Source organism: Peromyscus californicus, unplaced genomic scaffold (genome assembly GCF_007827085.1).
Source record: "Peromyscus californicus insignis strain IS unplaced genomic scaffold, ASM782708v3 Scaffold_19__1_contigs__length_69161282, whole genome shotgun sequence".
Taxonomy (NCBI): Eukaryota; Metazoa; Chordata; class Mammalia; order Rodentia; family Cricetidae; genus Peromyscus; species Peromyscus californicus.
In genome coordinates, this window is record NW_026294491.1 from 12769594 (window position 1) to 12791358 (window position 21765).

Sequence of the window (21765 nt, forward strand, 5' to 3'; positions counted from 1 at the left end):
AGCAGTGGCCAACTCTTGTGTATATCACAAAGTGGAGTAAATAAATATATAAAATCTCCACAGTGCATGACCTACTTGATTCTACTTTAATCAAAACCTAAAACAAGCACACAAAAATACCCCAACATTTTAGTTCACACGAACTGTGTGTCTTTGAATCTAGTCTGAGATTTTTGTTTTGTTTTGTTTTTTTCTGAAGGAGGACCATCAAAGTTTGTTGAACAAAAGCAGGAAGAAATATAAAGTTAGGTTGTGTCATGGGATAAAATAAAATTAAAAATACAAAGCATAAATGCTTTTACATGATTTTAAGACAATAACCTAAAAGTTGAATGTCTTTAAGTCTGTGTCTCAGAAAAAAAAATGAAATAAAAGACCCCATGGAAAAAAACACACAAATGCCATACTTCTGCCATAAGTGTGAAAAGAAACCCTGTCTTTATGTTTTGGTAGCAGATTTATACATTTTCCACTACCCAGATTCCTGGAAGAGTGCTCTAATCTTCCCATTTAAGAGTGTCACAGAGTTTTCTGGTACAAACCAGAGGCTTGGATGCATCCTTTCTCATCCTCTCCAGTCTCAGACACACCTTACACACCTATGCTTGTGCACTGACTACATAACAGCTTCATGTTTCTCACGTGATGTCAAGGCAGGACTCGGACGTGACTACAGGCATCACTCTTACTTGGTCCTTTTTCTGGCAGATGCTCTCCCCGAGTCCATGGGATATGATCCTTCAGGGAGCCTGCAACCTGTCCTGTCCGTTTGGCTGAGATCTTCTGACCTCTGCTCCTGTTACCCTCCTTATGTCACTCATGTCCTTTAGGCTTCTCTCCACAGCATTCGCCTCACGCTTAGAAGCAACTCAACCTATGCCATGCTGACCCAACCCAAGACCTGATTAGTGTTATCTGCAGCTGCTCATTCTTTTCACAGTCATTGTACAGAACTCTGGCCATGTTGGGAACTTTCTCTCTGCAGCTTGAGATCTCGCATGGAAGCTGAGGAGCCGAATTTGGTTTCAGTGTGCCTTTACAAGTCATTTTGCTTCATGAGTCAGTCTATGCTGCCACAAAGCACCCTGAAACAGACCCTGATTTCCCAAACAAGAGCCTAATGATAAATACATGCATTCTAATTCCCCTCACTATTCAGAAACATGGGGCAAAGGACAAATCAAGAGAAGAAATAACAGTGAATCTACATCATATCCCTTTCCTTATACATCTGTAGATGGAGGAAGCAGGTTAAGTACTTTACCTGTTCTCTTCATGAGACTTACTCTTGGCATATCTTTTTCCTTCTGGAAGGTACCTTCTTCACACTCTTCCCCTTTGTCCCATCTATGTGCTTGTTATAAAAGTGTTACACAAATAACTTGCATTTAACCCTTTTAACTCCATACAGGATAAGTACTTATTTTAACAGATGAAAAATTCTACAAGTTACTAGCACAGGTAGGATTAAGATCCCTGTGTTTAGATCAAATCTATGCTCACCTGCTGTGTTGGACTCTTTGTTATCTGGTTAGGTGGGAAGACTACGCAAAAACACAAACCATACAGGCATGAAAAGTTTACTATTTTAGTGTTTTCAGATTTTGAGTTTATTTTTGCTTAGAGACATGGATGAGAGGATCCTGAAAGATACAACATGTTGGGAAATCTGAGAGATCCAATATGCAAAGTGTAAGTTTTGTTGTTTCAAACAGGAAAAGCAAACTGCAGAAATAAACTGGAGAATGAGCCGACAGGCTCAACATTAGAAAGACCCTATTAGAGTGACATTTGGATCCCCAGCGTTCTATGTTGAAATTTTTACCTGGATGTTTCTCATTTCCTTTGATTTAATGAATCCTATATTTTATAGAAAAATTGATTACATGACAGTGTCTCTTGTTTGAGTTTTTTAAGTGATTGCTGAAAGCCTACATCATAAGAAACAAATACATGCTCAGGGAATGTAGAGAGGTGGGTTATTTAGTGCCCGAGTTCTTTTACGATATTGGCTTCATCCTTTTCTATTTCCTGGTCTCAGTGTGTTCTGCTATACCATATGAAAATAAGTATATTTCATCAATATTTTTAATCATAATTTTACTCTCTTACCTTTATACATAATACTTCAACCTGATTAGCTTCTCTCATGAACCCTGTTGGTCTCTCCTCTTCCCTCCTTGAATGTACAGCTTGCCTCTGGCTAGTTAGTTTTCCTGACATCATCTGTCCAGTAAAGCCTTTCTTTTGTAATTTATAGAGACTTCATCGACAGATTTGGGATTGAGAGTAGGTGCTATTGAAAATTTCATAAGTAAAACACACAATCTGCGAGTCTGTGTCAGTAGGTGGAGGCCATTTCTTAAATTAGGGTTTTGGGGACAGATTTCTGAGGTGTTCTTAGCTTGGAACTGACCATGATGACAAATTGATGTGACAGAAATCTACAAACACAGCATATACATTTTCTTTTGTTTTATTCTTCTGGCGAGCTGTATTGCTTTGCTTGCACACTGATAAATATAAAACTGTCTGTTCTTCATCCCTTGTAAGTCTTAGGTTTAAAATGTATGCATTTATATTCTGAAATTTACCTATAGGTTTCCTTTGGACCTTAACATTATATGAATGGGGATATATATCTCTCGGAAAAAGATATAGTGTTCAGTTTAATATAGTGTAAATAATATGTGACACATGAAAGTCTAGAAGGCAATATTTAATATCCACACTGTATTACTAGTATTAATACACATATAACTAAAAAATTTAAGTAGTTATTGGGTTATATTTTTCATTTATATATAAATTGTCTAAAATCCTCCCTCTTTCTCTTCATTGTACTATGACTGATATTTTTGTAATGTTAGAGAATGCTGAGCCACTTGTGGAGGAGAGCAAGGAGTATAAACCTGATGGGGGACAAAAAGCAGAGCAGATCAGGACATGCAGAGTCACAGATTTTGACATTCCCCAAATGCTATTACTCAGTGCTCACTGAGGAAAGGCGGATGTTGAGGACAGAGAGAAAAGCCTAGATACGGGTTATGTTTTTATTTAAAACTCAATTTCATTTCAAACTCAAAGAGCCTAGGCTAATTCAGTCATTACATAAGTGTGTTTTGAGCAGTGGAAATGTGATGTGTTTTGGACACGTCTCTAAATATTCCCTGACCTCACGGATGCCATACCACTGTAGGGCTCTCCTGTTTAGCCCTTGTCTGCCCCTCAGTGACACTTCAACTTTCACCCTTTTAAACCCCCACTCCAGAGAAAAGGCAAAACAAAAACAAAAACAAAAAATCCCCTCCCAAACCAATAGATCCCTCCCACTTCTCTTTTATAAAAGTATTTTCAGGAGCATCATGGAAAAACAGTTACATTTTCTCATTTAATCAGTAAGAGGAACAGATCAATAGGATTTAAATTCATGTCAGTACTAACATTTGGACAAATGTGTGCAGACTATTGAAAGCAATTCCATCTCTTAATTTTGAAGGGTATTCTTCCCTCTTTCCGATGGGATAAACCATAAACTGATGAACCTGAGGCTATGGTGTTGCAGTTAGGACAAATTCAACCTTGCTCCTCACAAGCTTTTGCTTATGGAAGAAGGGGCATCAAGTGTGGGGCAAGTAAGGATCAATGGCATTCCACTCTAGAAAATAACAGAAGGGCAGAGGGGCCAGGCTACTCTAGTGGCTAAATGGGGTGGGGTTAGAAAACTTATCCTTATTGACCCTGATTTATTTAAGCACAGTGGAAAGGTTTGTGTCACCAGCATTGGGAAGTGGGACAAGTTCCAAGTATACAGGGAAATCAGGTCAAATTTCAGATGGACAAACATGGAAAGACAGATGATAGATAAATAGATGATAACTAGGTGATTGGTACATAATGATATATTTATAAGTATATATATATGTACAAATACTAGATGGTAGATTATAGGTAGATAGGTAGTAAATGATAGGCTGTAGGTAGATTGATATATGGTAGATAAGTGGATAGACAGATGATCGTAGGTAGGCGATAAAACATCAATGATAGATTAAAGATAGATAGATGATATATAAATAGTTAATATGTAGATAGATGATAGAAATGTAGATAGATGGGCAGATAGTTGACAACTTGTTGATAAATAAAACTATGGGTTTTGAGACATATTCAATGGTGCTAAATGTATATAACATAACTTCATGTTGGGTGTGCTTCTTGACACAGTTCTATGGTTTAGCATTTCAACAAACAGAATTGACCAGATATAAGTGAAAACCTGAGTGTTTGCTTATAAAAAATGTTTTTATGAATAAGGGAATAGTATGTTAAGAAATACAGTCTTATTCTATGTAGAACATGGGTACATGAACGTATTGTTGAAATGATCAAGAACGGGAATTAACATTAAGATCTATGTCTTTCTCCCACGTTTTAAAGAGGTGGCCAAGATGATTTTTATTTTTTTTAATAGCAAAATTAAGTTGCACATGCAGATGGCAAAGGAATTGCTGATTTTATCTCTATCTGAAAGAACAATGAGACATCTTTTTTTAAATAGAAATTTATTTGTAAAACACTGTGTAATGTGTAACAATGTACTTTAACCCAGTCTTTATACTTGATTTTCTTCATACAGTAACACAATATTTAAGGAAGAACATGTGTTGGAGAAATCAGAAAAGCAATGGATGTCCTGATAATTTCTCAAACTATAGACAACGTCCACCCACATCCTCCGTACATGTGCTTAACTTACCAAAAACTTAAACTAGACTTCAGTGAAAAAAAAAAAAAAGTAAATGGAATCAACTAATGCTAGAACAAGAGAGAAATACAACAACAAATTCATGTTATTATCCTCAACTGTGGAGAAACTTTCTCTATGAAACAGAGTTCTGGATTCTATTGAACTTACCCCTCAGACGCACCACTGTGGTATTTATAGGCACAGGAGGCATCTGCCCTGAGAATAGATTCTTAGCACATTCTGCCTATTTCACCCGTGAAATGAAGTAGTCCGTGTGCCCTACTTACTGTGTAAAGTGCAAGTAACCAACAAAGCAGAGCAAGAGATAAAAGAAGGCCCACGAAAGGGAGAAAGACAATGGCTTCCTTCACAAATCAACAGTCAACAATTTCTTTCTCTGTGATACATAAATGTTACTAACTGCGTTTTGATTGTAGCTACAGTTCTGTGATACATAAATGTTACTAACTGCGTTTTGATTGTAGCTACAGTGACTGTTAGGAAGAACCACAGAGGGCAAATGGCATGTTTTGGCATCACTGCTGGCAGTGGGGACTTCAAGGCAAGCCTTTTCCTTTACTTAAAGAAGGTCCTTTGGGCGGCTATTCAAGTTGGAGTTCTGTGACAGCTCTCAGGGCTTTCAGCCAAGGAGAAGAACGAAGATAGAGACTCAGGACACTAGGCGCTGATGGTCACTGAGGGACCAATACTCTGCCACACTGATTGCTTTTGCTTCTTAACTTTCATATCTACAAGATTTCTGAAGTCATGATTCACAACAGCACTTGACACTATCTGCTGCTTAGGTTGGTTCACTGGGAGCTGAAGTTTTTCTTTTTTTCTTTTTTTTTACCTTATTGAAAGCTGGTGTGAAGAGCAAAAGCAAAAGGAACTTCCTATGCTCTTCCAGGAAAACCAGCCCCAAATTTCCTTATATACACTTACACGTCAATACCATCTATGTTTACTCTTTTTAAGATTAAACATACCTAGACATTTCCCCTGTTTTAATCATGAGTCAGGATTTTATAGGCTGTTCAAAATCTTGTGAATGTAATGATTCAATGGATCCATATTTATTTAGCCTGAGTTTTAGTGCTGTCTCTTTTCTCCAAATACACCAACCAAATATTTGATTTGGTTGTTCCACATCAAGGCTGCTCATCTTTATCTCACCCCAGGAATAGATTAGCCTTGTGATCATTTGTATCAAAACCATCTTGCAAGTGCTGAAATAGGCATGCCCTCTGGGTTTTAATAGCTGCATATTGTCTTAAAAAACGTTATCTTGGAAATACAATATTTTCCATCATATTAGGACATTAGTCTTGAGCCAAAAAGCTATCTTCAGAATTATGCTCATAGTTCATAAAAGTGGTCACAGAAATTTTCTGAGAGCTATACAGCTTTTTCTGAAATGCTCATCTCTCACCCCCATCTCAAGTTTATTATCTTTTCAATAGCAATAACCAAAACATAAAACATTACAAACTTCCCTACTAAGGTATAAGAAACTGTGGCCCAAAATAAGAAAAAGAATGTGAAAGAAACATCAACGAATAAGTTTTACAGCCAGAAGCTAAAGGTAGAAAAAAAATACACAAAGCTGTATGCACAAAGAATACCAAGGGAGGCTAGTAAACACTACCATGGAATGTCATGAAAATACTAAATTATAGTCAGTGATCAATAACTGAGCTAACAGAGAAATATGCATGTTTAATTTGAGAGTTATGCAAAATACTTGATGTCTCAGACAATTGCTTTGGTGCTTGAATGAATAAGACCTACAGTACATCATTGCTTCACAAACTTCAATATGCATACAAACCATCTTAGATATTGTGAAAATGTACATTCTTGTTGCTAAGCCTGCAAGTGTGTGCATGACTCTGTACTTCTAATATTACAATTAATGCTGATGGGTTTTCTAAGGGTACAAAAAGGAATTAATTCCCAATAACATGAGATGTTAGGACATGATTCCAAATATGTTCAGAAATCTGAAATAAAGACATACTAGTCACAGATATAGGCAAGTTTGTGAATATAATTCCTTTATCTTGTAAATATGAAAAAAATATCTTAAAAACTTTTAAAAATGTGAATCATATAAGGGCAATAAATAATAATGCACTATTTGGTTCTTCAACCACATAATAAGCATGTCTGAGAGAATTTAATTGAAATATGAACTTGGTCAATACAGTGGAAAATTTGAAGTGAACTATATCACATTAAGACATACTCAATAAAATTCTGAATCCCTTTATATAGTTGCAGAATATGCAACACACAAGGTGATTTTTAAAGGACATTTTGTTCAGCTTCTATTATTGGTAAGACACTGTGCTTTGTTCAGAGGTGGGAAGTGAAGACTGTGTTCTTTGATAAGACAGATATGCAGATAAAAAACAATCATTTTTCTGGCTCTGGACCATAGCACATAAATACATGCATTAAAATTACCTATAAATAAACCAGAGCTGGGAGAAGTTAAATGCACCAGTGCAATGAAGCTGTGGAGCTGCAGTCTATTTAGGCTGCATTGTATATATCCATGACCCTGACTCATCCTTCTATGCTGGAATTCAAGTCTGTATAGGCATTTCATACATTGTATACATTCATCGCCCTGACACATCCTTCTATGCTGGGTTTATAAAAGAGTCATGTCTAGTCACATTGAGACTTCTCTGCCTTGCCATGTCATCCACTAAACCTGGGTTCTAGAAGCATTATTGCCTATTTGATCTTCTCTACTCCTCAGTAAGCTTTAGCTGAGAGTGAGGTTTAGATGTTGCTCCAAATAGTTATTTTGAATTTCAAGTGGTTAAATTATTTGCTACATTTGGAATGGATAGAGTGTGTGCAGACACCTGTGGGTGTGCACCATGGAAAACAGCAAGTTATTATATTTATTTATTTAACTTTATTATTTATTTAACTTTAAAGCTTTGACCTCAAGTGTTCTTCCTAAGGCCAAAAAATATTCCTTCAAAACCTTTAAAATTTCATTGTGGTTAATAAGTAAAGTAACTTCAGGATTAAAAATAGCTTACAAGTGACTCCCACATGTCCTGTTGCTTTGCAGGTCCAATTTTTTTTTCATTTATAAAGTCAGCTCTGTACAGACAGTATCTGTATAAATCTCATACCTATAAAAATCCCTCATCCCATAGAAAATAAAATTATGTGTGCTGAAAATCTAGAAATGGAGTACAATCTATGTTAACCCAAATTTAAATGATTTTTTTACTGTTTACTACTTGTTTATTACAATGAAAACTAATTCAGGATCCAACAAATAGCTGAACTTCTAAGTGATATGTTATTGAGCAAATTGAATCTGTCCATAAAGGTTTTCTGGGGCTAACAATTAATTGGTACAAATGTCATCTCTCTCTCTCTCTTTTAGTGTAAAGCAGATTGTTCAAAATGTTAGCTTGTGCACGTGTTATAAACCCCATATGTTGATTTTTGTGACAATAAAAAGCACAGTTCATTAAAAACAAGTAAAAACCAAGTTATTATTTTTTTATTGGTCAGAGTTTTGTCATTGGTATATGGAGGCTGTTCCATGGGCCCATCCAGAGCTCCTCCTCATCTGATGGTGTATTGTCACCGTGGAATTCCATCGCCTCTCCGGAGAGCCTACTGTCTACCGTGGACTCCTGCGCAGCTGTATTTTTCAGCCTGTATTTTTCAGTCCCCGATGGCGTCCCTGCCGAGTGCTCAGCCACCACAGGGCACGGGGCAAATGTGACCAGAGTTGGTGTTCTTTTCACTTTCTCCGCGGAAAACGGCCCCTTGAACAGCGTGTTCAGGGGCACATTCTCCTCACGGGTCACTGCCAACTTGTCTAACTTCTTCAAATGCCTCCCCAGCTGCACAGGGGAGGGGACCTTCAAGTTATCAGCGAGGCAGGCACGGCGTGTTCTCACCACAGAGCCATTCTGTGCGATGTAGATGTTGCCGTTGACATGGCTGTGCCCACCGGGCTTGTGAGGACAGCTTCTCTGACACTCAGGAGCACTGTCTTCTCCAGCGGAACTGCTTTCATACTCTCGATCGACCACTAACTTGATCATTCTTCTTCTTGCCCACTGGGGGGGAAAAATAAAGAATAACAACACACAAGTCATTCTCAAGGGAAATCGAAGGTCTGTGCAATCCACAGCAATTCCTGGAAAAGTAGAAAGTAAATTCTCCAGAGGGAGGAGGGACCTTTCCACCTCCCTTTCTTATCTCCAATTCCGTATTGGATTCAGAGTTTAAACATCCTTGAATAAAGTGTTGCTGAGTTTGGAAGCAGACCTACTAGGAAACATTTTCTTTTTACATCAAAATCCAGTGAGATGTGAAAAGAAAAGCTTATTAACCGTAGTTAGCTAAGTTCCAAAGCATTGTTTTACAGCTTGCTCAAATATTCAGGGAGTTAAGCAGAAAGCCAGGAACAGAATTTATACATTGTATCCATTTTTTAATGCATTTCTTTTCAGTATTTTAAAAATATTTCTGAATGTACATCACTCTAGTTTGTAATTCACTTCCTCATGTTAGTGAAATGTTGGTACATTTAACGTGTGTCATGAGTTGAAGCATCATGGTGTTCTAGGTCATCTCACTTAGACTCCACTTACTTAAAGGAACTATCTGTCCAACATGAATGTGTATTACTACACAAAATAGAAACTCTACTTGTATAAGCAACTGGAATACAATGGATAGTTTCACTGACTCAGTTGTCTTTTACCAACCAACATCAGAAGTGATGAGGTGTGAAACATAAGGAATGCTGTGTGTTTCTCCAAACAGTATGGCACTTTGGGGGACTGTGAATGCTCTCTCTGCGCTGAATAGGCCATGTGTATTTTAAATAATGGTGTTTGTTTGCCCAGAAGAGAAGCTGTAACTGGTACAATATATTTTAAATACAACCTAAATGGTAATCACTTTTAACTTTCAAAATATGGTTTCATTTAAGTCCTAGAATTTGAAGGTGGGAGTTGATGCACGGTATCCTTGATACGGCACCCTTTCAGTGAGCAGAAATGTGTAGAAACAATTACTCATATAACTTGTTGTTGTTTGTCTAGTATCTATTCTGCAAAGACTACATATTTATCACATATATAAGTATCTTTTGTAGTTATAGACAACTGTCACTGATCATGTCACTTTATAGTCAGTACGGATGTTTCCCTGTTTGATGGTATAGGAGACGGTAGTACGTTTTGATCTAATGTATTTCCCCATGCACATCTATGTAGGTAGCACATGTAATCATTTTTTATGACTTCCTTCTGATCTTGAGTCAGAGTGAAATCATTCTAATGTCAGGAATCACTGCAGAGAACACACAGAAGGCACTGCACACAGGAGCACACACCACCGCAAATCCCACCTACTAGGAACTCTTCTAAAGGGCTGTGTTGTAACCTTCGGAGTTTGCCCCTGGAGACTTCTTTGGGTCCGCATCCTTCCTTCTGTCATAATCAGGCACCTGGAAGCCCCAGGGGCCTCCAGAGAGACTTTCACTAGTACTGCTGCTGCTGCTCAGTTCTGATTCTGCCTCACTTTCCACACTTCTCTCCACGGAGGCTGATTCTGCACTGCCCTCCTCAGGGACGTCTTGAGCCTCCAGGTCTGCGGACTCATCCGTGGGAGCTGGCTCCCCCTCTTCCCCTTCCTCCGGCTGTTCTTCTTCCTCCACCGGAGGCTCTTCCTCCTGCTCTTCCGGTGGCTCCTCTCTCTTGCCCTTCACTTCCTGGACTTCCTCTACCACAGGCCTTCTTCTAGCCAGCACGATGTTTTTTCTGGCTTTCTCTCCTTCTGACTCAGTGGACTCCGATTCCTCCGACTCAGGGGTGGAGCTCTCCTCCTCTTCCTCAGACGGGGTCTCGGACTCAGATTCTTCCGTGGTCTCGGACTCGCTGAACTCGGACTCGGTTTCTGTGTATTCTGTGTAGTCGCTGGACTCCTCCTCAGATTCCACGGTGCTTTCTGTCGCTTCCTCCTGGTCTAGAGTTAGCTGGAGGTAGTCTTTGTCCTCTTCCTCAAGGCGCCTTCTCCACTCCTCACCCTCGAGGTCAATGCCTCTTTTCTCAGCGAGACCTCTGACTTTCTTGAAAATCATGGGGAAAATCCTGGCTCTCTTCCACGTTGGGTATGTGGGCTCAGCGGCTGGTGGCTTCTCAACGGTGACCACTACCTCTTCCTCACTAGGTTCTCTAATTTCAACTTTGGGTTTTTTAACCTTTTCTGGCTCTTCCTGAAAGTTTTGAGAGTGCAATTCAAATGTTAGACGCAATTCTGATGTTAGCTTGAGGATAGTTATGTCGTGATCTTGTCCCTCATAAGTTAAGTGGGAACTCATAGTTTGGGTAATAGCCTCATGCAAGCTATGCAAATAGGTCCCCCAAAACAAGGACAACATTCTTTTCTGATGATAGAGAGAAGCTGGCTGGCAGACAATAAGTTATTTTATTTTGGCTTTCTGGTATTAATATCCAAATCTAATGGTCTTTCTTTTCTGTTATTCATAGTTTCATTAAAAAAAATTCTTGCCGGGCGGTGGTGGCGCACGCCTTTAATCCCAGCACTCGGGAGGCAGAGCCAGGCGGATCTCTGTGAGTTCGAGGCCAGCCTGGTCTCCAAAGCGAGTTCCAGGAAAGGCGCAAAGCTACACAGAGAAACCCTGTCTCGAAAAACCAAAAAAAAAAAAAAAAAAAAAAAACCAAAAAAAAAAAACAAAACTTATACCAAGAAAGAAATAATCATTGCCATTTCCCACTCTAAATCTAGAGTTTTGGCTTGTTAGCTTTCTGCTGTGTTTCAGAATTTTTAAAATTCATGTAAATACATTAGGCAATTTGAAAGTTTATGAAAAAAATCTGTCTTGCTGAATTTTGAACCAATTAGACCTGCAGTAACAACCATTTCATGGAAAGAAAAGGTTGTTTGCAAAATAAATATAGCAGGCAAGGTATAAGAATTTGAAAGAAATGATTCATGTTAACTTAGAAATGAATCACATAATATTTAAAAAATACTGGTCAAGGTATTTTATTCTCTGATAATTGAAATACAAAGGCTGTATGATTTTTAGTTAAGCAGATAGTATAAGAACAAAAGTAACCAGGTATTATATAATTTTTTATTATATTTGGTTCTTAATCCTGTCTTTATAGAAAGACATTCATGATTTTAGAAAGCATATTTATTATAACTTCTTTCAGTTGTTTAAACTTGTATATAGAAGGAAATAACCTGAAAAAAGTTAAGGAATGTCCCTCCATAGATAAGAGAATGAAATAAGAGCACTGTGACATTTTTTTGAAAAGCGAATACTGAATCATTAGGACTTCTCAAAATTGGAATATTGGGCAGCATGTTAGTCAAACCGGATCAACAATACTGTTAGCGCATTGCTACTTTACTCAACAAAGTCTCGACAATTACCTCTTCCTCTTCATATTCCTCCTCAGCTTCTGCCATCACCTCACCATACTCCTCCTGTCCAGCAGGTGGGAGCAGTCGGCGGCGACTTCCATACTGGGGCATTTCATACCTGCAACATAAACTTGTAACTTGAGACATTTTTCAAATGTGTGTAGAATCTACCATAATGACCTCTCCTTTCTTCGTTTTCTTCATCATTTCATCAACAGATACTTAGACAGGATCTATTAAATACCTTCTAAAAATGAAACAAACAAAACAAAACTACACGTTAAGAACCACTACCTGATGGCCAGAGCGGTTTTTTTTTTGTTTTTGTTTTTTTCCCATAAACCCTTATGAATACCCTGGAATAACAAGGAAGAGAGTTGTTATTTCACATGTAAATTTGAGGAGAGACGAGCAGTAGGAAAAAGAAAGATATAATACTTCGCCACTAAATGAAGAACCAAGGACACCAGGGAGAGTCTACATACAAGTATGTATCTCACCAAGGATGTAAAAATCTGTGTCTTTACATGAAAGTTTGCATGGAATATGGCCTGTGGGGGTATTTTTCTTCTTCAGTAGTTTTTGTAGGTAGTTGGCTTAAGTGTGCAGAATTAACTCTACATTTTCATACTTGCTATTAGATTCTTAAGTATATTTTCTGTTTTTATTTTTATTTTTTCACTGCTCTGGCACAAAACGTCAGGTAGACTGGTTAGGTAAATTGCCAAACACAGCATACAGAATAAATGGTGAATCCAGGAATTGAGCAAACATGTTTGACTTCTATATTCCATTTTAATTACTATGAACCTTCTTAGCACATTTCTAGAAATACAAGCAGCATAAATGAAAAAGCAAAATGGTGAGAACTTGACTAACATAAAAATCAGATACACTATTCATTTTCAAATGTAAAATGGGGGCAATGACATTTTAAAAATAAATTCTATTAGTAATAATAACTTCCAATTACATTTAAAAATAATACAATACAATTCCGTATGAAAAACTGAAGATGTACCCATGCTCATAACTGTAATAATCTTGTCCATATTCCTGGCCAGGATCAATCCCAGATTCCATGGATAAATCCTATTATTCAAAAAGAGAAATTTGCAATTTTTAAATAAATTCTTTACATATTTTAGTTTTAAGTGAGATTTCCATACCAACAGTTCATGTCTCTCCAAACACGCCTGCCAAAATAAGTTTAATGACAAGTGTCGTTGAACACATTCCTGTTCTCACAGTTTCAGCTCTTGTCATGGAATACATTTATCATTAGTGTGTGAATGGGAGAGCTCAGTTTTCCTGATGGTAAAACTGGAGCATTTTCAGGTGGGTAGTTTTACTTGCTTTTAAGTAGCTTTTAAGATTAAAGTAATCAATATTAAACTACATTGTAACTTATTAAGTGCCTTATGCAGCCAGGAAAACTATTCCAATAACTTTACTTGTTCTGTCTTCCTAACAATGGTTCTCTGTTACCAAGTGCTCCCTCATCAAACATTTTACATCATCCAATAGTAATTCATACATTAATAAGAACTTCAGCTTAATGCTGATTCTGGGGTTAAAGACCTGTGCTTTCAGATCTTACTAAGGTTTCTCCTGACTCTTGATAATACCCACTTTTCTCAAATTCTTCTCTTTTGCTCTGCTTTGAGGTATATACACAAAAGCAATTTCAGTAGCTATTAAATTAATTTCCACACATTTCCATTTTAATTCCATTATATTAATGATAAATGGCAAAACTTAAGAAGATTAAATTTCCAATGGAGTAAGATAGGAGGACGGGAGAAGTTGTAACTCTCCACAGGAAAGTGGGTTGGTATATATAGATAAGCCACTATTGATAGGAATTGGTTCTGTTAATAGGTACATAGCATGAATCAGGAGCTACAGCCCTTCAGTGAAGGCAAAGAGGAATCATTTATAAGGCACACAAATCCATAACCTATGTGATAAATATGGACAATAACTTTTAATTATGCCACAACTTGCCAAATCATTTAAAAGAATTAATTGTGATTAACCTCAACCAAAGAATTCTACCAAAAATCTGGGATTTGGGTTTTTCTTGAAAAACAAAGGCATGGCATTATCACATACTCCAAGAATCTTGTTGGTGTTTCCTGCCTTCCATGAGGTCTGGTTCCTACTCATTAACTCCACTGCTCCACATCCATACTCAGCATCACCCTGCAATCTGCCCCCTGCCTTGCTCTCACTTTATGACGGCTGTTGATGTGTACATTCCCAGCCAAGTTCCTGTCGTTACTAGGCCCACAACTGCCCTTCTACAATAATGCCAAATGACTTCTTAACTTACAAATACTTGGAAAACCAATTCAGGTGTGAGTTAAAACTCACTTAGCATTCCCATTAGAATAAACATTTGAAAAAATAATTAGCAATATCACATGTTACCATGGACAGTGGGCAGCTGGTACCCATAAAATTCTGGAATGCGTGTGTGTGGGGGGAATATAAATTTGCAAAACCTGTTGGAAAATGTATACCACAATATATTCTTCATAACAGTCCCAAATCAGCACCAATGTGAAGGGTCCAAGAAATTAGTCCATCGCAGCATGTCAGCACAGGACGGGCAAAGGAGGCTGAGGTGAAGTACAGACAGAGCACAATGTGAGATCCCACTCAGAAGAGGTTAGAAAAGAGGTAATATGCACGTTGCATGTTATAAGCCTGGAGAGCACTCAGTATGAGGGAAGGCTGTGCTCGAAGCTGACTCACGTGCTAGTCACACACAGGAGTTCACACTTGAAATTTCCATCTAAGTGGTTTATTTGTGCTTTGTAGCTGTAGGTTTTAGTTCAACAAAATTTTCCATTATAGGAAGGGAAGCATAAAATGAGGTTAAGAAAGGGCAGTAAGAAATTAGAACCGAGTTAAAGCCTAGTTTTAGGTTACTTCGAAAAACATGTAAGCTCCACACTGGTGAGTTCAGACTTTTAAGTAACTAATAGCACAATTATATTGTGCTATTTTACATAAGGCAAGAATCTCAGAAATGCTACGTTTACACCAATAATCAATGCATGACTAATCTAATACATATAAGGTGCCAAGAAGAAAACTCTAAGTTTTAAATTTAATTTTAGTAATGATTAGTTATATAAAACTGTACTTTTTATCGCTAAAGTAAGAATAAAACTCAGGTTTTGCTTGTTGCTGTATGTTCCCAGCATCAACTACTTTCAACACAGTCAAGGTTAGAAGGGAACAAAACAGGAATGCTGGAGTGCAGAAAGATACTCTGCAATTCCGAGCTAGGTCAAGGCAGACAGGGACTAACAAAAAATATGAGTAAAAAGCAGAATGCTAAGGGTTAAAAAAGGAAAAGAAACAGAGGAAAGTCCTAGTGACACAAAAGACCCCCGAACTGAACAAAGCAGGGGATGGGACTCAGTCTCATCATTGCATGCCACTGTCCCTGTCTGCATCCCTAGTCACTGCATGCCAGGGGTCCTGTCTGTATCCCTAGTCACTGCATGCCAGGGGCCCTGACTACATCCTTAGTCACTGCATGCCAGGGGCCTTGTCTGCATCCCTAGTCACTGCATGCCACAGGCCCTATCTGCATCCCTAGTCACTGCATGCCAAAGGTTCTGTCTGCATCCCTAGTCACTGCATGCCAGGGGCCCTGTCTGCATCCCTAGTCACTGCATGCCAGGGGCCCTGTCTGCATCCCTAGTCACTGCATGCCAGGGGCCCTGACTACATCCTTAGTCACTGCATGCCAGGGGCCTTGTCTGCATCCCTAGTCACTGCATGCCAGGGGCCCTATCTGCATCCCTAGTTAGTGAGCCAAAAAATGATTGTGTGAGTGGACCAAGCATTTAATACTATTTTAAAGTTAATTTTTGCTGTTGACCACACAGAGAAAGCAAAGTTAACTTAGACTCTTATTCCTGTAATGTTTAAACTGCTATAAATCAGAACAATTCCAGTCCCAATTTCTCAGCTTCTCCCTGCTTTGCCTCTCTTGTCGACGAGAAGCTCATAGATTGGATGTGACTGTCAACATTTTTAGGTGATAGTGCTGGTCGGGAGAATGCATATATTGATGAAGGCTGTGTGTATCTAAATAGATTTTAACCCTGAGTTTTCTGGCTCAATCATCCTGGAAGTTTTCTAATTAAAAGTTTAACCTTAAACTCATATATGTCTGTCCCCTGTCTTCAGATATGGGGGAAAATTCTAAACAAGAAATGCTTTTCTTTAGTAAAGGAATCAGATGTTTAGAAAGGCTTATCAAAAGCCTAAGTTTATCATAAAGAATAAAAATATTTCAAACTTGTATTGCTTTATATTCATTTTAGTCTTAGAGGTAGAGGACAAATAAATAAAACAATGTGTGTTTGTCGCGTAACTCTGAAAATACTTTTACTTTGTAGGAGAAACGCTGACTCATACATGTGCTGGAGAGAGCAGAGCAGATGTTGAAACATTCCTTCAGCCTTTGCCTGATCTCTCTCTGGCCTGAGGAGTGATGTGATCAATGAGTTCACATTCAGATGGACCCCAGCTGCTGATAAACCATGGAGTGGCTTTATTGCAGTAGTGGCTGAGTCTTGGGGAGCGATCTTTACTTGCCTAATTTCTATAGTAGGGGTCCTCAACTTTCCTAATGCTGTGACCCATTAATACAGTTCCTCATGTTGTGGTGACTCCCAACCATAAAATTGTTTTTGTTGCTACTTCATAACTATAATTTCCTACCATTATGAATTGTAATGTAAATACCTATGTTTTCCAATGGTCTTAGAAGATCCCTGTGAAAGGGTTATTTGTGGTTACAACCCACAGGTTGAGAACCCGTTCTTTTAGAGCGAGGCTAAACATTTGTAATTTTAGCCAACAGCAAGCAATTGAGAGGTGATTTCTATTTATTTACTTATTTCTTTCAATTTGAAAACACATTTTCTCTTCTCAGTAAAGTGGACCATATCAGAGGCCACCCACTCTGCCCACACATAACAGAAATATGAAAGTATTGTAAAGGTTTAGTGAGGTTGAAAAGGAAGTGAAAATCGATACCTCCGGTTTAAGAAGAGAAGGTCTCAACAGTTGATGCTGCCAAAGGAAATCAAAACAGGAAAAGATTTAGGTAATAATTCAGATGGGAAATGTAGAATACGATTGAGAGGAATAAAGGCAACAGCTTGAACCTGTCACTTAAGATATGACTCATTATTCACATGACAGCTACCAAACTATTAAGTAATATTTTAGATAATTACTTGGGAACATAAGGTATATAAGAAGTCATTTGTTTTAATTTTGGTTACTTTAATTAACAAATTTATAATAACCTTAATAACTAATACCCATAAAGATATTTTTTGTCTAAGCGCAATAGTATCAAGGATTGCTTGGGCTTCTAAAAATAAATAACACAGGGTTATTTTGATAAGCTTAATCTTGATTCAAGTTGTTTATTATTTTACTTCCCATCACATTAAGTCTAATACATCCACTAGGAAGACTAGGAAACTGGAGTAACAAGATGCAGTATCTTTGGGATTGTATTTAAGGAGTGGTCCTCATTCCTCCATTTTTTTTTTTTTTTTTTTTTTTTTTTAGAAAATAAAATATGGATGGTTCACATTCAAGCATGTTTTCAAAGTCTTTTGTGAGTCAGGAAATTGTCCCTCCTCCAATTTTGTAGGGCCTCTAGCTTGCCTTCTTCCCCTTTTACTCATTCAGTGAACTGTGACAAAGTCCTTATCTGTAGCTTTCATGATAATTTATGCTTCAACTAGATGGGAGCAATTCACTCTATCAGTGCATTTTGGGAGTAAATTGTTAAATGATGAATCTTCCTGTATGCACTGCGAAGGTAGAAGACAGCTCTGGAAGTGATCCTGTCTGTGAACCAGCTGCTCAAAATGAGCATTTAGACATGTTGCTCTTTGAACAGGAAAGGAAGTTTAGGGTAGAGACTCTAACTCACCTGCCATCTGTTATGATCATCCCTGAGAACTAGTTCTTCATATAGGTCATGAGTGTGATTCTACATAGTCTAGAATAAATACAATCTGAAGTATAAGCTATTTAGAGAATATATTTCCCATCCTTCTTTGGATTGAGAAGCTGTGTACTAAACCAAACTAGGTTTCCAGTAACTTTGCTGACACCATCACTCACAAATCTCATCCAAGACTATTGGTTAGAATCCTCAGAATGTTCTTTGTAGGCTGAGTCAGAGGAACATAATAGAAAACTCAGAGATTTCTAATGTTATGATTGACTTATTAGATATTTAAGATAGTTGGACTAGATAGAACCCTAGACTGTTTTTTAGAGAAAAAAATGTTAAGTAATTTTACAGCTCCTGAATTATATCTATTGAACCAGAAAACCCAACTTAGCATGCCATCACAGTCCCAAGTAGTTACAATTCAGGACAAAGACATCCATTTTTGTTTACACCCTGATTGATAGACTTAAAACTCCAAAGTAAAGAAATAGAAAGGAAATGCATTAGAAAACATCATTAAAAGTTTTGATTGAAATAAAAGAAGGTAAAACTAGCTTCAAAAGAACCAGTATTTGTCCTATATAATTATACAAAAGCTTTCCTTGAAGGCTTGGTGCTGTACCACATGATAAGGCCCTTACCTCTGGTGCAAAGCCTCCCCTGAAAGGCAGAAATGGAAACTTGTATTAAATGCATGGATTTTCAGACCAGAGAGAATTATAGATAAGGACCATTTAAGGGAATCAGAGGAAATATGATAAATTTTTACTAAAACTTGTCTCACTGGGGCATACCTCCTATAATATTATTAAGATGAGGAGATTATGAGTCAGGTCTGAATGACTGAAAAATTATTTTCACAGATCTTGCTCTCATATGACCCATTAAGCACATCCATTGAGCAGGTAAAGACATTGCCACACAGCCTGATGAACAGAGTTCAAACCCCAGGACTCACACAATGAAAGGAAAGAATTGGCTCTTGAAAGTTTTCCTCTGACCTATATCTACACACAAGTTATGGTCCATATGTTCCCTACCCCCATGCATGCACATACACCGAAGACATAAACCTGAAAATAACTTAAAAAGAAGGTGTAATAATTCATTTTGATTCTATTATGATCAACAGGCATAAAGGTATTCTGTGCTGTCTCTTGTCTTAGTCTTGGCATGAATAATAGGTTCACTGAGGTAGAGATGCTTCTTAAACAGAAAATCAGGTAGGTATGTCCATACTCAGATTATATTCCGCAAAGTGACTGCAATTCTTTTGTCTGTGTCAACTTGATTCTAACAACAATGAAAACAAAATAATGACTACCTCCCATGAGTCAATTACATCATTAGAACTAAAGTGAAGAAGGTTCTAGAGATTTAACTTCCAAGTATTCAAAACTATAAAAAGGTAAGAAAAGTTCACGGATCACAAGTTGTTCTATATTTGACGGCACTTGAGAGGGACAGGGGAGTGTAACAATATGGGTGTCACTAATTATGAGACTTTTCTTTATGTGCTGTGTATTTAGTCAATAGGTTGATGCTGTTAACCTTGAGTATACAACAGTGCTGAAGAGATGTTACTGAGTTAAAGGCACAGCTTTCTTTTTTTTTTTTTTTTTTGGTTTTTTCGAGACAGGGTTTCTCTGTGTAGCTTTGCGCCTTTCCTGGGACTCACTTGGTAGTCCAGGCTGGCCTCGAACTCACAGAGATCCGCCTGGCTCTGCCTCCCGAGTGCTGGGATTAAAGGCGTGCGCCACCACCGCCCGGCAAATTTTTTTTTTTTTTTTTTTTTTTTTAAGGCACAGCTTTCTAAGGTACAACTAAAGTATCTTTGCTGAACACAGGCAGCCATAATTCTACAGCAGTGGTTCTCAACATGTGGGTCACTACCCCCTCTGGGCATCAAACGATGCCTTTCACAGGGGTCAAACATCAGATATTTACATTATGATTCATAGCAATAGCGAAATTACAGTTATGAAGAGGCAACAGAATATTTTGTGGTTAGGGGAGGTTCACCACCACACGAGGAACTGCATTAAAGGGTCACAGCATTAGGAAGGTTGAGAACCACTGCTCTACAGGATGAGTCTACATATCTAAATGTGCCTTAAATGGTTACCCAATAGCTTGGTGGAGCTGCTGGTTATGGGGCAAGTACAATGTGAAGTAATCCTCAACAGTTTAATTTCTGAAAGTTTCTGTAGTGAATTTTACAGTGTTTAATTCACTTCTGCCAATACAACATGGCTATCACAACCATTCTGATTCTTGTAAAACTTTATATATACATATTCAAATGTACTCCATTGTCTTTTAGAGATAATAAGACACGGCTCATACTTAGGACTTAATTCTGTTGATGGCACACATATCAGGTACTATATCCAGACAAATTTTACTTTCTAGGATATTTTAATTTTTTTCCTTTTATTAAATATGCAAAAAATCCAATATCCTGGTTTAGTGGCTCCTAGCTACAACCCCAGCCCTTGGAAGGCTGAGACAGGAGAATTGGCATGAGTGTAAGGTCAGTGTGGACTACATAGTGAGTCTGAAGCCATTGTGAGTTATGTGTTCAAGGTGACAGAGCAAGATCCTTTCTCAAAAGTAATCACATACACACATGCACACACACACACACACACACACACACACACACACACACACATTCTGGTGTTTTCATTGGGTAACTATACTGCTATTTGAGCTCCAAGGTGGAAACTTGCCCACAAGAGGTATTATAACACAATCAATATTCATAATTATTTGTGCTCTTTCAAAGCACGAATGTTGATAATTTTAAAATCAGTCAAATAATATCAATGCGTCTTTTATGTAACCCTATTACATTGTGTGTAGCCATCACTTATTTGACATCCTACGTCTGTATACATTTAATTTTAATCATGACAAAAATGTGTGACTAATGTTTTCCTTGAATTTTAAATAAGCCATGCAGTCATCCTTTATCCATTGGGCAGACCTTAACAAATGCAGAGGAAAGGATGTCCTTTTCATACGGACAGGTGGGGAGCTTGGAGCATTTCAGAGGGGAGCAGCATTTAGGCTCATATATCTAACTAACCTTTCTAGGGCTCATGTAGAAGACGTTTTAACTGACTTTCAGCAACACCCTATCAGAATCCACCACATAGCACAAGTTCTCAAGCATGTATATGACCAGCTGCCAACAGAAACTCCAACTGAAGCTTTTCAGTGAAAGAGATAAACAAAACAAAACACATCCAAGCATCCCAGGATGTAAATTACTTTTGATTTGGAGGGAAAGTATCTGAAGCAGATGGGCTACCGAGAATAAGCAGACTTGCTGCTGATTTTTTTTTTAATCTGTCTTTGTTCATCAGGAACGAACATTAAATTATCGAAGGGCTGTCTCAAATTTTAAGAGTCAAAACTCCAAAACCACGAAGCAAACAAAACAAAACAAACAAACCAACAACCCATTTCAGAGATGACACACTAGCATTTGTCTCAGGCTTTGTGGACACGCAGAAGTAATGCCAAGCTTTTAGCCCTGGCTGGG

The 21765-nt window shown here is 37.9% G+C and overlaps 1 protein-coding gene across 7 annotated transcripts in view; it reads right to left on the reverse strand.

Annotated features, from left to right (window-relative positions):
• Positions 1 to 5980: 5980 nt before the first annotated feature.
• Pcdh15 (protocadherin related 15) overlaps positions 5981 to 21765 on the reverse strand; it is a 1435070-nt gene continuing 1419285 nt past the window's right edge. For 2 of the 7 annotated variants that reach the window (XM_052744717.1, XM_052744719.1), the window contains 5 exons: positions 18857 to 18875; positions 17273 to 17308; positions 13227 to 13297; positions 12215 to 12323; positions 5981 to 8856 (listed from right to left, as the gene is read on the reverse strand). In XM_052744717.1, coding sequence (XP_052600677.1) covers positions 8296 to 8856; positions 12215 to 12323; positions 13227 to 13297; positions 17273 to 17308; positions 18857 to 18875 — 796 coding nt within the window. In that variant the 3' untranslated portion in view covers positions 5981 to 8295. The other 5 variants (XR_008219809.1, XM_052744718.1, XM_052744724.1 and 2 more) reach the window with 5 other exon arrangements.